The sequence below is a fragment of the Eptatretus burgeri genome, unplaced genomic scaffold (genome assembly GCF_056783735.1).
Source record: "Eptatretus burgeri isolate ZD-2024b unplaced genomic scaffold, Ebu_testis_v1 Ebu_testis_scaffold_3178, whole genome shotgun sequence".
NCBI classification, from domain to species: domain Eukaryota; kingdom Metazoa; phylum Chordata; class Myxini; order Myxiniformes; family Myxinidae; genus Eptatretus; species Eptatretus burgeri.
The window spans coordinates 165,001-180,466 of record NW_028225126.1 but is presented as its reverse complement, the minus strand read 5'-3'; the positions used below and the strand labels follow the sequence as shown (position 1 = coordinate 180,466).

Genomic DNA, 15,466 nt, shown 5'->3' with positions numbered 1-15,466 from the left:
GGATGGCAGGTGAGTGAAACCAGAATGGATTATAAATAGGGTGAGAATGGGAGGGTCGGGCGTTGTGATTGGCTGAAGGATGGCAGGTGAGTCAAACCAGAATGGATTATAAATATGTTGAGAAGGGGAGGGTCGGGCTTTGTAATTGGCCGAAGGATGGCAGGTGAGTCAAGCCAGAATGGATTATAAATATGGTGAGAAGGGGAGGGTCGGGCATTGTGATTGGCTGAAGGATGGCAGGTGAGTCAAACCAGAATGGATTATAAATAGGGTGAGAATGGGAGGGTCGGGCGTTGTGATTGGCTGAAGGACGGCAGGTGAGTCAAACCAGAATGGATTATAAATAGGGTGAGAAGGGGAGGGTCGGGCGTTGTGATTGGCTGAAGGACGGCAGGTGAGTCAAACCAGAATGGATTATAAATAGGGTGAGAAGGGGAGGGTCGGGCGCTGTGATTGGCTGAAGGAGGGCAGGTGAGTCAAACCAGAATGGATTATAAATATGGTGAGAAGGGGAGGGTCGGGCGTTGTGATTGGCTGAAGGACGGCAGGTGAGTCAAACCAGAATGGATTATAAATATGGTGAGAAGGGGAGGGTCGGGCTTTGTGATTGGCTGAAGGACGGCAGGTGAGTCAAACCAGAATGGATTATAAATATGGTGAGAAGGGGAAGGTCGGGCGTTGTGATTGGCTGAAGGATGGCAGGTGAGTCAAGCCAGAATGGATTATAAATATGGTGAGAAGGGGAGGGTCGGGCGTTGTGATTGGCTGAAGGATGGCAGGTGAGTCAAACCAGAATGGATTATAAATAGGGTGAGAAGGGGAGGGTCGGGCGTTGTGATTGGCTGCACGAACAGTTTCCCCATTGAGCTTGGTGTGTGCTGTGCTGAAAAGGTGAAGTGCCAAACATTGGAACTTCAGTTTCAGGTGTGTGTTTGTGTGTATTTTAATTGTGTCTCTCTCCGTGTCCTATTTGTTTTTGTGTCTATCCGTCTGATGACATCCTGTCTGTGTGTCTGTGTCTACGTGTCTTGTTTGCGTGTCTTGTCTCCGTGTGTTTCTGTGTCAGTGTTTAGCTGGTGTTTGTGAGTGTGTAGTGTGTGAATACGAGTGTGGGTGTGAGCAGTATTCGGATGTATTCACCTGAATGTTGGAGCATACACCGTGTAGTGAACATGGGTTTGGGCCAAGGAAACGAGAGGAACCCGTTGGCACAAGTTTCTCTCAAAAACCGAGAACCAAGTCGGGATGAAGGAGGGGACCCTGCGACTCAATATTGAGGAGTGAAAAGACCATTTGTTGGGAATTGTTCTGAATTTGGGAAATGAAACCAGAAGTGAAAATAATTGTTTCAGGCTCAGGAGGAACAGGAGCCCACTTGAGAATCCAGGGCAGTGTGTGGTCCAGAAACAAGGGTGAGGAGTGAGGACCAATAATCAGAAACGTTCTCTCTCTGTATCCAGGTGCACGGGCCAGTCTCTGGTTGGGGACAACACTGTGAGGGCAGCTCCTTCGGTAACAGGTATTGAGAGCAAAATGAGTGCTTTTGGGAATTTATGATAAACACACAAGGTTCAAGACCCAAAGCTGTAGTTTACATGGTGGCCCCTCATACACACGTAAGCACACCGATGTTGAACAAGAGTGTCGCCGGATGGAATACAATGGCTGAACTCAGAGAACACGGGTTGCTTCGAGCAACAGGGGTGAGTAGACCTATATCAGGCTGTGGAACTCAGGTAATTAGGCACAACTGAGTCCGGTATGGAAGTATTAAGTGGTGGAGTTTGGGTGATCCATGTCCAGGGTGATGTTGTTTCCCTGTCCGTAAATGGCTGCCCCTTCCATCTCGAGAAAGGGAATCTGTGCAGGGTGCTGATCTGCTCGGTCTGTATATGTGGCAAGGTGAAAATGCATGGGGGTGGTGGTGCCTTCAACAATCACGATTCCTCCAAGCTGCTGAGTGGACACCCTAACCCTCACGGACTAACCCAAGCAAAGAAGCCTCCACGATCTGGTGGAGGTACCGAGGTATCAGGTAGAGCATGGTGTTTAGACGCACGCTGTGAGTCGAGTGTCGGTGAGATGATTGAATGTGCAGTAGATGTGGAGACAATGATCTCGTGGTGTGCAACACATCTTGAGCGATCCACAGAATCCAAGAGGAGTAAAAATGAAGGATTTGTAAGAATTAAAATTGGTACCAACAAACATAGATGTCATGATCAAGCCAGGTCCCTGTCCTACAATATTTTCTTAACGAACGTCTGTTTACTCCTGTCTATATACTGTACACCAGCAGTCACTGTTGAGAAATCAAGCGGGACTCGATGCTTTGAATAAGGTAATTTCCTGGCGAGGAGAGCGCACTGTGAGCACCTGGGGAGGAGATGCGCACACACACACACACACACACACACACACACACACACACACACACACACACACACACACACACACACACACACACACACACACACACACACACACACACACACTATCGTCTGTCACGATCATCAGCATTCAGATCAATGGGATGCACCTTGCTGAGCAATGGCGATCTCCGCAGCAGATTTCAGGCGATCATCGATAACGACCGCGACACAAAAATCGAAATATTGCGCTCCGTAGTGAGCATGGCCTCTGGTCCATCGGGATGGGTGGCGGCGGGCGAAAGGCAGTGGGGAGGGAGTTCATTTTGGTTAACCGCACACCCATGCAAGGTCGACGGCAGACCCTCCGCGTCGTTTTTGCATAATAATGATGTAGATCGAAGAATCTCTGCATGAAAACCTTAATAGAATAAACTGCTGGACAGAATAACTACGGTGGCGATGTCGATCTGCTATCCTGCGCCATGTTTTCCGGGGAATGGGGGTTTGAGCTCTGCTGGTATTTCCATGGCGCCCCAACTGCGCCCTCTCCCTCAATGTCATTCTCATACACAACTCCCTGGACCGTCGGTTCCTCCTCCATATCGTCATTCTCATACACAACTCCCTGGACCGTCGGTTCCTCCTCCATATCGTCATTCTCATCCAAGCCCACCTGGATGATCTGCTCACCTTGGTCCGACGTCGCTGCACAATTACTTTTTTAACTAAAATTTGCACCCTAATCACTCTCCGTCACAATTTTGAATTTGCACAATCCTGACTCCCGATGTTACGAAGTCACGGGGTTCGAAAAATCCCACCAAATTGTTCCGGTTCGGGGCTCGCCACAAGGAGAAGCACTCCAGTTTCTCCCGAACACCCTGTCCCGAGGCCACGGACCACAGATAACTCCGCGGCCCAACGGGCTGTAGTTCTTACACAGCCACAGCCGCTTGACTTAGACTACCGGCCTAGCAGGGTTACGCTTCAATGTTTCTGCGAGACCTTTCTCGTGGCACGGCAACCCAACTGGAGACCACACCTGGAGATCATCTGCCGAGCGGAACAGATAGGTGCAGCACCGGCTAACAGAGCAAATCAGGTGAGAGGAAGACAACAAGGACTTGAAAAAAAAAAAGAAGAGTAAAGTGTGGAAAAAAGAAAAGTGAGTGCTGCGCAAGGCTAAACATCCGAGAGAATGCGGAGGAAAGGATGGGGAAGATGGGCAATAGCGATGCGGCGCGATGGGACACGCAGCCACGTCCCTGAGGTGTCCAGGCCCAGTGGGCGAGTCCTCTCCTGCGTCCCAGATATGCCAGCTGCAAGCAACTCTATTTCTGCTGCCCACACCTTCCCCAACCATATCCGGCAGCTCCCGCCGAACCAAACAGTGTTCCGGGCTTTCTACACCGCCCAAAAACTCTTGGTCCCTCTCGGTTTCTTTCTCTTCGCCCACTGAGCTTCCTGCGTCTCCGAGCCTTCTGCTCCTCTTTCTCTTCCTCTCACTCCGATCGTGGATCCACTACGTACCGGGGATCCAGTTTTTGTTGTGGTTATGTTCGTTGCCATGGTTTCAAACATCGTTCCTCCATGCCAATAATAATTCATCGTCGTCCGTTTCTCTTGAACTAAGCGGAGAGGCCACACGTAACTCGGTCACATTTATCGGAGCTGGATTTCCAACATTATTTCTGTAGTGTCGTGGCCGAGGTGCGAACAGGCAGACACGAGCCGGAGGGTAACACAGCTCCACTTTATTGCCTCGAGCGAGAGGGTGGGCGTAGGATGCCCGTAACTCCGCTTTAGTACGCACTCGATGCACCTTACAGGCACACGACATACAGGACACTGCTAATGATACCACATGCTGCTAACTGGTGCTACAAGCCTCGAGCGGGCGCGAACAGCTATATGCATTGCAGACACTATCACACCACTATCACAACTCCTCCACGTCCCCACAACGCTCCATGCCAATACGCCACAATTTTCACACATATTCGGTACACAGATATAATTGTTACAATAATTCTTCTTTGAAGCAGCGTTTGTTCATTCGGTTCAATCACATGTTTCATGCAGCGCTTGCGGCCCAAGCGGAGTAATGCGCGACAGTAATTTGTGGTTTTTTTTATTTTTATTTTTTAATATTTTTGGATTGTTCCTCGTACCAACAGCACGATTGTTTTTTTTCCTGATGATTTGTAAACTTTGCTGAGAATGGCGAAAAAAAACCTTATATTTTAGAGAAAGAACGAACAAGGGCAAGGAGGTGGAAATCCCTCCATTTCTTGTTCCTGAGGTACTGCCGACTTGGACAGGCATCGCGGGGGTGGTTTTCCCGCCGTTTTTAGCGAGTGAAGAAGGTGGCGAGTGTCATGGTTACCCCTCGCCTGAAGGAGAGGACATTTGTTTGTTTGTCTGTCTGTTTGTCCGCACAGAACTTTAGTGTTTTTCTCCACAGCCGCTTGTCGGAGTGAGACGAAATTTTCACCATCGGTACCACAACTCGTGTGGAATGCTTTAATCTAGCTATGACGTCATAGATCACGTGGTGTGGCAACCATGTTGGAACAAGGACAAATGTGTCCAAGAGCAGCGTCCTAAAGGTTTTGTCGGCAAAAAAAAAACATTAAAATTTTTTTTAAAAAAACAACTTCCGATATTTCGTCACGTGCCTTGATTAAGCCAACAGCGAAACCCGTCATACTGTATTTACGTATTTTCGATATATCGTGTATTTACGAAATTACAATATGATAAATGGAATAATCTTTAAATAGTAACGTGAACTTTTCGAAACTTTAAAGCAAATGTCCGAATATATTTAAAAGTTCATGATAGACGCTCTCAAAAGGCACCGTCTATGTGAGGATGTGTACATGTGCTCAGTATTTAAGGAGATCCGGATCTTGTATATACAAGAGCCGAGTCCTCGAGATTAAGGTTTTGTCTTCACAAGAAGAACAACAACAACAACGCTGAGCTCTCTATGAGCAGCGTTCGCTTTGCCAGAGCTGCTAAAAACGTTCAAGCTTGATAGAAAGCAGGTTTTTTTTTTTTTAACCCTTTGCATGCTGCGGTTGCAGATTTTGTGACAAAATAAAAATAATTAATTGAAAAAAAATTTTTGTTTTAATTTTGGTGATTCGTCTGTAACTTGACACCCGAGTTGTGTGTTGTTTTTTGCAAATACCACTTGAAATTCACAGTCCTATGAAAAAAAAAAAAACTAATTAAGCAACAGGGGAGCCATGTGGCCGTAAACAATGGAGCCATAAACAAAGGGTGAACCAAACGTGCTGAAAACCCGATTCGATATGTTGACTAATCGGTCATGAAAAGGAGGTTCTGAGTGAGACAACGTACATAACATGCATAACATGTCTCAAACACAGAACATTTCTGTTACGTCACTCAACAGACGCTAAACAATGCTGTTCGCAGGCTACAAGTCCGTTGATTCCGCAGCACGAAACGTTCACGTGTCTCGAACTCCGACTCCTTGAAGATGGCTCCTCCCTCTCGTTTCACATGCCCCTCCCCTTTTGCATCATCATCTTCCTGACAATCTCTCAAATCCGGCAATACAACAACAACAACAACATCTATCTATAATTCCAACAATCTCTGTGTCGGTCTGTCTGTCTGTCTGTGACCGCTGTTTCTCGACAACCACTGGTCCGATCTAATGGAAACTTACCAGGTATATTTCTGGGGACCTGAGTATGTGCCTTTTCAAGGTTTGATATTAATCGCTCAAGTGCTTCCCAAGTTATGGCCATTTATTTTCCAAACCAATGACAGGACACGGTGCTATGACGTCACAATTGACGTCACAATTGTTCTTTTTTTCTTTTTCGCACATACGTTTTTTGTTGTTTTTTTTGCACGTACGGCCACACACGTACGGGCACGCTCTAGTATCTGGAAACAGCACAACAATTTCTCAAAGTTTTATTTACTTTTTTTCGTTTTCATTTGTTGACTGTGACGCATGACGTCACCTTTATATGCAAATAGCATCCCCACGGAGTAAAAGAGCAGTGTTTCCTGGTTTAGAGAGTCAAGCGATGATAAATGGTGACAAATGCTCTGGGATGATTTTTGACAAATTTTGACGATAAAACTTTTGAGAAACGTTCGCTCATTCACAAGCATCAAATTGCGTCGTGGTATCTCTTTTCATTCATTCTTTATTACGATTTTTATTTGGAACGGTAATTTGTGGACATCCCGCATCCAAATTAAAACGATCCGAATCGAATCCCACCATTCGAAAGACTCGAAAAATACTGATAAATATCACAGGAAGATGTCGAAGAGCGAATTGGAAACCGATCGATTCATGGTGACGATAAATGGTGGACGAGAGGAAGGGACGGTGCGTATGGATGAGGATTGAAGGAATTGGTTGGTTAGATAAAGCTCATGACATCACCCAGCCAATAGAGTCAGACGAGAGCGGTTCCTTGCATATCGGATCGAGTTTTTTTTTGGAAACCTTCAAAAATCTTCTGTGAAGTGGCTGAACAGATCGAACATCACTCCGTGCGTACCCCGATCTCCTTTCCCTTCGCACACCCAGAATTATTACCCATTTTTCTTCCCTTGTATTTTTTTTCTTTCTGACAGATTTCCTCCTCAAAAGCTGTGTTACGAGTACACAATGAAGCGGTGGATGGATGAGGAGGAAAACGTAACCACAACAACCCAGCAGCAGCCTCCTCGAATCGCTCCGGGAGGGGACCTGTTTCCTCGGCCTCAGCATCAAGTTCTTGCTCCTGCTCCTGTTGACGAGCCCATGGCTGATAACATTCATCTAAGTGATGGTATCCAAAGTTACTCCAGCCCTCCGACCGACCAGGTTCCACCGTTTGGCCAAGGATCTCTGGGGCAATATCCAAGTGTACACAGCACTCACCTCCGTGGGTTCCAGCAGTCATCACCGCATCCACGATCATTAACTCACCCCAACAGTGCTCACTCACAAACGCAAGCACAAGGTCGGGGGCAGCAATTCCAGTGTTTGAACACTGACTATACATTGTCCGACTTGGACCAGGAGAAGCGACGATTGGCAAACAACATCCAGGTTTACAATGACTTTGTGAGCACCATGGAGGAATTGGAGTCACGGAGTATTGATGCCGCAGGCATTGTCAGCTACGTCTCAAACTTGTTCAAGGAACATCCCTATTTGCTCAAGGACCTCAACGCCTTTTTGCCTTCCAGTTGCAAGATCAAGGTCCCGCCGAATGATCTGATCGGTGTTTCCACACCAACGCAAGCTGTGCAACTCATGGGGCACGCGACAATTCAGCCTTTGTTCGATAACTTGCACCACGCGCAGTTTTCGCCCACACAACCCCCTGCCTTGCCAAGCAAACCCCTCCCCAGCTCTCCACATCCATTTGAGCAACCACCATCTCTGCCTGGCTTTCCTACCCGGTATCCAGTCCCGTCAAACACCAGTCACATATCTCGCACCACCCAGCACCCTGCACAACCACAGCTGTACGACGCTCAACCCATCGAGGTCAACGATGTTATCAACGATATAAACAAGATTAAACTAGAGGGGGAGGACTCGGTAGAGTGCAAAACCTCCGCCGCCAATACTGCTGGGTCACTTAAGTGAACCTGATATCCTATTCATTGTAGGTCAAAACGGATCAGACTCTACTGAACCACGATTGAATAAACTAAACTAGATCGACGCGCATGTAGAAATGCCCAAAAAATAAAATCGAAATTTTTTTGAAAAAAAAGGTGCAAATTTTCTGGGTTTTTTTTCTGTTACAATTTTTTTTTGGGGGGGGGGTGGAAATCACTTAAAACATGTAGAAATGCAAAAAAAAAATTAAAATATTTTTCAAATAAAATCGAAATTTTTTTGAAAAAAAGTTGCAAATTTTTTTTTTCTCTAACAAATTTATTTATTTTTGGTTAGAAATCACTTAAAACATGAAGAAATGCAAAAACAAAAATTCAAATATTTTTTCAAATTGGCCGCCATAGCGGCCATATTGGACTTTGGACCAAGTCCAAAATCTAATGGCATGATCCTTGGACCATACCTAATCCCCCCACCAAGTTTCGTCGAAATCCGTCCAGGAGTTTTTCCGTAATACTGTTCACAAACAAACAAACAGACAGGGGTGAAAACAGGTTAAAAACGCTTCCAGAACCAGCCTGAGATGTCCGAGTCTTCTTTGGAAATTTTAGACACTTACCAGGAGCGCTGCAACATGAAGGGGTCGCAGGGAAACTACACACCGAAGCTGACTGAACAGCGGGTCCGTGCAGAGATTGCACAACTATTCGAGAACCAGGAAGATCTCGCAGAGTTTGGCAAGTTCATCCCCGATGCAAATGGATCACACTTGTTGGTGAAGACCTGCGAGAATCTTGATTCGGTGCACAATGACCACGGTGAAACTGTGAAGAACCTTCTGATCGGCAGCAGCACCAATATCTGCAACACGAGCGACAGCAAGAGGTTGAATCAGAACGGAGGTCCAATTCGACGCATGTCTGGTCCGGAGTCCACACCTCCGATGAAGAAAAAGCTGATGCCAGGTGGATTTAAGGATTCTTCGAGAGCGGATACCAAGAAGCAGGGGAATCTGAGGGAGAATGCCTTCTTCGAAAAGGTACGCAAACCACTGAAGAGCCATGAATCGTATGAAAACTTCTTGCGCTTCCTCGGGCTGTTCAACCAGAAGATTGTCTCTCGAGTAGAACTTCTTCACTTGGTCCACCCATTCTTGAGGAAGTTTCCTGAACTCTTCACCCGGTTCAAGGCTTTCGTTGGCACCAAAAAATAAGCACTGCTGAAAGACCTTTCCTCAGAAAGCATTGCCACGGAGATCGGCAACACTTCCTGCGAGCAATTGGGACCAAGCTACCTTTCCCTGCTCCAAAAGTTACCAGCAACCAGAGTGCAGCGGACGCACATCACTTTGCCGTGAGGTCTTGAATGACACATTGGTCTCATTTCCATCTTGGTCTGAGAATTCGACGTCCGTGAGCTCAAAGAAGACTCTGTATGAGGGAGGTATGTACCGCTGTGAAGATGAACGTTTTGAGTTGGACTATGTGCTGCAAACGAACCTGGCAATGATCCGTGTGCTGGAAGACGTTCAGCAAAAGATGTCCCGCATGTCCGAAGAGGACAAAAGTCGTTTCCATCTCGACTCCTGCTTGGGGGGCTCCTCAGAGGTGGTCCATCGCAAAGCTGTTCAGCGGTTATATGGGGAAAAAGCCAGTGACATAATTGATGGACTCATGAGAATTCCTGCGGTGGCCGTGCCTATTGTACTAAAAAGGTTGAAGAGCAAGGATGACGAATGGAGCGACGCACAGCGTAGACTCAACAAGGTCTGGCACGAGCAGCATGAGAAATATCATCTCAAGTCACTTGATCATCAGGGCATCAACTTCAAAAAGACTGACACCGAGGCTTTGCGTTCCAAAAGCCTTCTCAATGAGATTGAAACAATATTCAATGAGCAGCAGCAACAGGTTGCAGAGGGCAATCCTCCACCACCTGGACCACATCTTTCTTTTGAATACGAGAACAAGCAGGTCCTCGAGGATGCAGCTTCACTCATCATCCATCATGTCATTCGACAGAGTGGCTTACAAGCAGAAGACAAGCGCAAGATCAAGAAGATTTTCCACCATCTCCTACCAGACCTGTTCTTCTTGTCATGGGGGGAGCTTGGTGATGTTGAGGAAGGCAGTGGAAATGGAGAGGACGAGGCAGAGGAAATTGAATTGGATCATGGTAAAACCGATGGCCAAGACGACTGTGATCCAAGGAAGGGGAAGGTTGAAAACAGTCCTACGAAGAACAAGTTGTTCCCGACTACACAGGCACACAAACTGGAAGGCATGGACCTCGTTTACAACCTTTTCTTTGTGAATAACAATTGGTACATCCTGCTCAGGCTTCACCAGATCCTCTGCCAGCGCCTGCTACATATGTACCAACAGGCTGAGCGACGGATAGAGGAAGAGAGACGGGAACATGAACGAGACACGGAGCTGCTGGGACCTGGAAGAGAAGGCAAGGACAGTCCAGCGTTACGCCTGCGTCTCAAGAAGAGAAGTGAGCATGATGTGGAGGATTACTACCCAGAATTCTTGGACATGGTGAGGAACTTGCTGGATGGATATATGGAGTCGAGTGCCTTTGAAGACAAGCTGAGGGAGATGTTCACAATCCACGCTCACACCTGTTTCACAATAGACAAGCTGATACAGAGCATTGTGCGACAGCTGCAGAACATCGCCACTGACGGTGGATGGTGGAAAAATGCAAATTCTTGCAAAATGGTGGAAGGTTGAAGCTCACCGTGGAATTGCTTGGCACTAAGAAGGAGGATTCGGATGGACGTTGAGTACCGGCGTTTGGACGAACTTTGTCGAAAGGTCTGAAAGGTAGCAGGGTGGCGTTGTGAACGTTGTGAACATCACGCGAGCCAACAGAATGAGGTCACTGTGTTGACTTCCATTTTTTGTTTTGAGAGGAAAGCAAGTGTTGTTTTTAAGCAGCTTTAACCAGAGAACTGGTATGAAACAACAGAGATGGCTCGATGTTGTGGTTATCCCACTCCTGTTACCTTACAGCCTGGAATTAAATTACCTTAAATCAGACTTTTCCCACCTTTATTTTACACATCATGAGCCACAACTTCAAGGTGAAAAACAAAATTCCACAAATTAAAAAAAAATTAATTAAAAATACAAAACTACACGATCTTGGTTGTTTGAGTGTTCTCCTTGTTGTTCCTCCATCAAGTGGTTGAGGTTCACTGGAGGGTGGGAGGGTGGGGGAATCCCATTCTTGTTTTTCTTCTCCTGCTCCTGTCTCCATTAATGAACCAAATTTTCCATCAGAAACGTGGGTGCATAGACTCATCAAGGCCTCAGCGACTTTCAGTGCAGCCGGGTAAACTGCTTTCACTGAGTGAAGGTGTCCCAGGGTCTTCCTTGAGCCAAGAACAACGTCACTGCTGGTCATGTTAAATATGGGCATGATTGTCGTTGGTATTCTCCCTTTGTTCATTGTTACTAAGGCCTCATGTGTCGTCCAGCTCCTCGTTTCAAATGACAGCTCATATATTAATGAACACTAATAATAATAATAGTATAATTTGGCAACAATAATAATAACGAATATATAATCAACCCCCACTCCACACCACCCCACCCTGGCCCAAGCACATCTGGGCTTGTTGAAAGGCAAGCTAATGCTCAAGCAGTACAGCAGGTTGGGATCCCAGAAGACTGTGAAGACCAATTAAAATTTGGACCAACGGTCCCACTGGTGATGTAAAAATAATAATAAAGAAAGAAGATAGTGGGATGTTCGGACCGACCGAGTCAATCCGCACCCTCATCAATTGAACACTGCAGTATTTCTCGATAAGATGAATAAAACATCCGTGTGAAGATGGTTAAGATATTTTTTTGGATAAAGAGGTAACAAACCCCGATTTTTGTTACACATTTATAGTTAATAATCATTTTGTGTAAAGTTTGAAACTGTAGCTTTAATAGTGGTAAATTTATTTTAATTTTTTTGAGCACGGGCCCCCTCGATGGTCCGGGCCCCCTTGATCGGTGCCCGAATGCTCGAATGCTCAGTCTGCCGCTGTGCTACCAATAGCAATCCAGATTTGTCACAAATTAAACCCTGTGTTATGTCATCACTACCGGAAGGGGCGAAACCGTACCTCATCCAGAAGGATGGGCTCTCCATTGATGCAGACCGCCTGCTTTGGGGTAGCTGACTCCATGGGAAAATTATCAGTGAACTCCACAATGCTCATCCAGGCATAGTCACCATTGAAGGCTATTCATTGCCTGAGCCCATGTTTGGTGGCCTGGTTTGGACAGTGACATTGAGTCCAGTGCACGCCATTGTTACACTTGACAAGCCCATGCCAAGACACCGCCACAGTCTCCATTGGCCATGTCGTCATGGCCATCAGAGCCATGGTCCAGACTACAAATCGACCATGCTGGTTCATTTCAAGGGAAGCTCTTCTTTATCGTAATTGATGCCCACTCAAAATGGATTGAAGCTCTCGTGGTGTCATCCTCATCCTCTGCTGTAACAATTAAAGCTCTACGTTCCATGTTCGCGCAACATGGTGTTCCAAACTCCATTGTATCAGAAAATGAATCTTCATTTACGAGTTCAGAGTTTCAGAACTTTTGTAAAATGAATGGCATTAAGCACGACACATCTGCCCACTACAAACCTGCCAGTGATGGTCAAGCCGAACGTGCTGTTCAGATCATGAAGAATGGTCTAAGCCACGTCAAGGAAGGCTCCATTCAATCTTGATTAGCTTGTGTGTTGCTCAACTACCGCACCAGACCACATCAAACCACCGGTCGCTCACCTGCCAAGCTTCTGATGGGTCGTGAATTAACAACACGGCTGGTGGATGAAATAGCTGGCACCTCAAGCCAAGCCAAATAAATATCGCGAATAACAAGAGCTGAAATATTCACGGTCGAGCCTGACACACCTGCACCATAATGCTGACGAGGTGATACCTTCTCGCGAATCGTGTCTCCCAACGAGGATTTCGTCTATCGTTTTTATTTTAACACATTGTACCTAAATTTTATGAGATTGGGTTGGAGTGTTCAAATGTACAACACTTTGTACCAGAGGTTGTTTTTCAAAGGATGGTTGGGCTCGATGTACGGGTTTGGACAATGATGGTGAGATATCGGACCAGTTTGAAAAGTCCAAACCACTGATCAATGAAGGACGAATTAATAAAACAAACATACTGTTACTTGGAAAGGGGGATAGGGGGAAGCAGGGTGTCCATCGATGGGTTGCCTTAAGAATAGTATATACCATGTGATCGAGTATGGTGGCATTACTCTTGTATCAGGATATCTGTCAGAGCTAAGTCGTCTTGTTAAACCGAGGAGGCAGCGAGTGTATATATTGGCGTACGATAGGGTAATATTGTTGTGTAAAACCTCCTGTGAACGTGCGAGGCCAGGTGGAGGACTTGTGGCACCCCATCAGACACAGGGAGAGCGCTTCACACTTCAACGAACATCTTCACAGGCTGTTTGGCCAGCACACCGCAAGCCATGAGGGTGTTTCACACCCGTGTGAAATGTAGTGGTGTTGGCTGCCTCACGCTCGTGCATCCTGCGACCCATCCACAAGCAAGCTCCCAACAAGTCTTGCCATTGTCCCTGCAGATCTCCATTGCATCGAGGTTCTGTGAACACTCCTTACAGGGAACCTCAACACAAGAGTAAGCCATCAGACCCATGAAAGCCAGTGCTGGTATCACCAACCTTTGGTTCTTTGTCCACACTTTATCCTTTGACCTCCAACACTCAGAGCAGACAGTGTACCCATGACGTCATCGAGTGTGGTTAGATATGATCACGTTAACACGTTCATGTTTAACTTCCTGCACAGTAGTCTTTGGGGAGGAGGGGGGGGCGGAGGGTGGGACGTTAAGCCTGGTGTCCTTTCGGATAGCATTCACTGATGGTTGTTAAATATCCCATGGTACCCTTTTGAAAAGAGTAGGCCAGTGTGTGCAGGCGTCCTGGCCAGATTTCCTCAGTGGCAGAGCCACACCTCCCGAAAATGATGCAGCCAGTAGAGTAGACCCGCATAATGAATTCCGGTCGATTTCATAAATAAATGAAACAGTGATGTACCACACCTGGTCAGGTAAATTTAACCTTTGAATAAACATCTTTCATATCAGGTCATGGAGAACACAGAACCTGATGTTGGGGAGTTTCTTGACTTTCTGAGAGAGGCGTATGATTCGTCATTGTGGGATGATGGAGAATGGAATCACCTTCCGAGTTAAATCAGTGCCGTGCTGTGTGCAAGCCATTCGTGCTGTGTGACCATACCATGTGACCTATGACGTCAGAATTAGCCTTAATATATTCTCCATTGGGAGTCCCTGATATATTTAAAGTTTTGCATCGATCGGATATGCTGTTGCAGAGAAAAACATTTTTAAAGGAAAAATATACAGACGCAGATACACACACACAAACATGGGCATTGCGAGTGTCGCATCGCCTTCAGGGCGACATTAATTAAACACGTCTGTTAAAAGGACAGAAAGGATTCAAATGATTAGCGCCCAGAATAAGGCCGCGCATACGTCCAGCGACTGCTCGGTCGTTATTCGAGAACGTGCGTCCGTTTGACTGCCTTTATGGTCCCATTCAGCGTGGTGTTGTGGTGGACAGGTCACGTAGTCCGGCCCCTGATGGCTGAATCAGTCGACCGCCGCAACCGCTTGAACGCAGTTCGCCAGGATTCGAGCCGGGAAACCAGACGAACCCGACGGCTGTAACAACATCAATCATATTCTCCATAACCGAATACCTCCAAGTTGACGAAGAGGAAAGAATCTCCAAAATACATGTCAGTGAAGTTTAATGTATCATGAATAAATACAGGGCTTAGAGAGCTAAAACAACTAGAACTCGTCTCCATCCTCTCCCTCTCCATCAATCAAGTCGGCTCCAACCTCCTCGTAGTCCTTCTCCAGCGCGGCGAGGTCCTCCCTTGCCTCCATGAACTCTCCCTCCTCCATTCCTTCCCCAACATACCAGTGCACAAAGGCACGTTTGGCGTACATCAGGTCGAACTTGTGATCGAGCCGTGCCCAGGCTTCCGCGATGGCCGTCGTGTTGCTCAACATGCACACCGCCCGCTGGACCTTGGCGAGATCGGCTCCAGGTACCACGGTCGGAGGCTGGTAGTTTATGCCCACCTGGAAAGAAGACAAACAATAACTAATGAGTGAGGAAAATGATACGTCGGACATTACCAAACACAACCCTAATGGTTTACCTTCATCCGGACGTACCTTGAAGCCGGTAGGAGACCACTCCACAAATTGGATGGAGCTCTTGGTTTTGATGGTCGCGATGGCGGCGTTCACGTCCTTGGGCACGACATCTCCGCGGTACAGCATACAGCATGCCATGTACTTACCGTGCCGAGGGTCACACTTCACCATCTGATTGGCGGGCTCGAAACACGCGCTGGTGATCTCGGA

General features: G+C 46.8%; 1 protein-coding gene and 1 pseudogene across 2 annotated transcripts in view; one reads left to right on the top strand and one right to left on the bottom strand.

Annotated features, from left to right (window-relative positions):
• The first annotated feature begins 4,539 nt into the window (after positions 1–4,539).
• LOC147006424 (paired amphipathic helix protein Sin3a-like) lies at positions 4,540–11,114 on the top strand (annotated as a pseudogene). Its single transcript, XR_015054852.1, has 3 exons — positions 4,540–4,741; positions 7,008–7,945; positions 8,547–11,114. The product of XR_015054852.1 is annotated as a paired amphipathic helix protein Sin3a-like (transcript).
• Positions 11,115–14,823: 3,709 nt separating this feature from the next.
• The window catches only part of LOC147006423 (tubulin alpha chain, testis-specific-like), a 15,019-nt gene continuing 14,376 nt past the window's right edge, over positions 14,824–15,466 (bottom strand). Inside the window, exons 4-5 of the mRNA XM_085868828.1 lie at positions 15,275–15,466; positions 14,824–15,178 (exon numbers count right to left, since the gene is read on the bottom strand). The exon at positions 15,275–15,466 is cut by the window's right edge and continues 489 nt beyond it. Coding sequence (XP_085724954.1) covers positions 14,882–15,178; positions 15,275–15,466 — 489 coding nt within the window. The 3' untranslated portion in view covers positions 14,824–14,881. The remainder of the gene's footprint in view (positions 15,179–15,274) is intronic.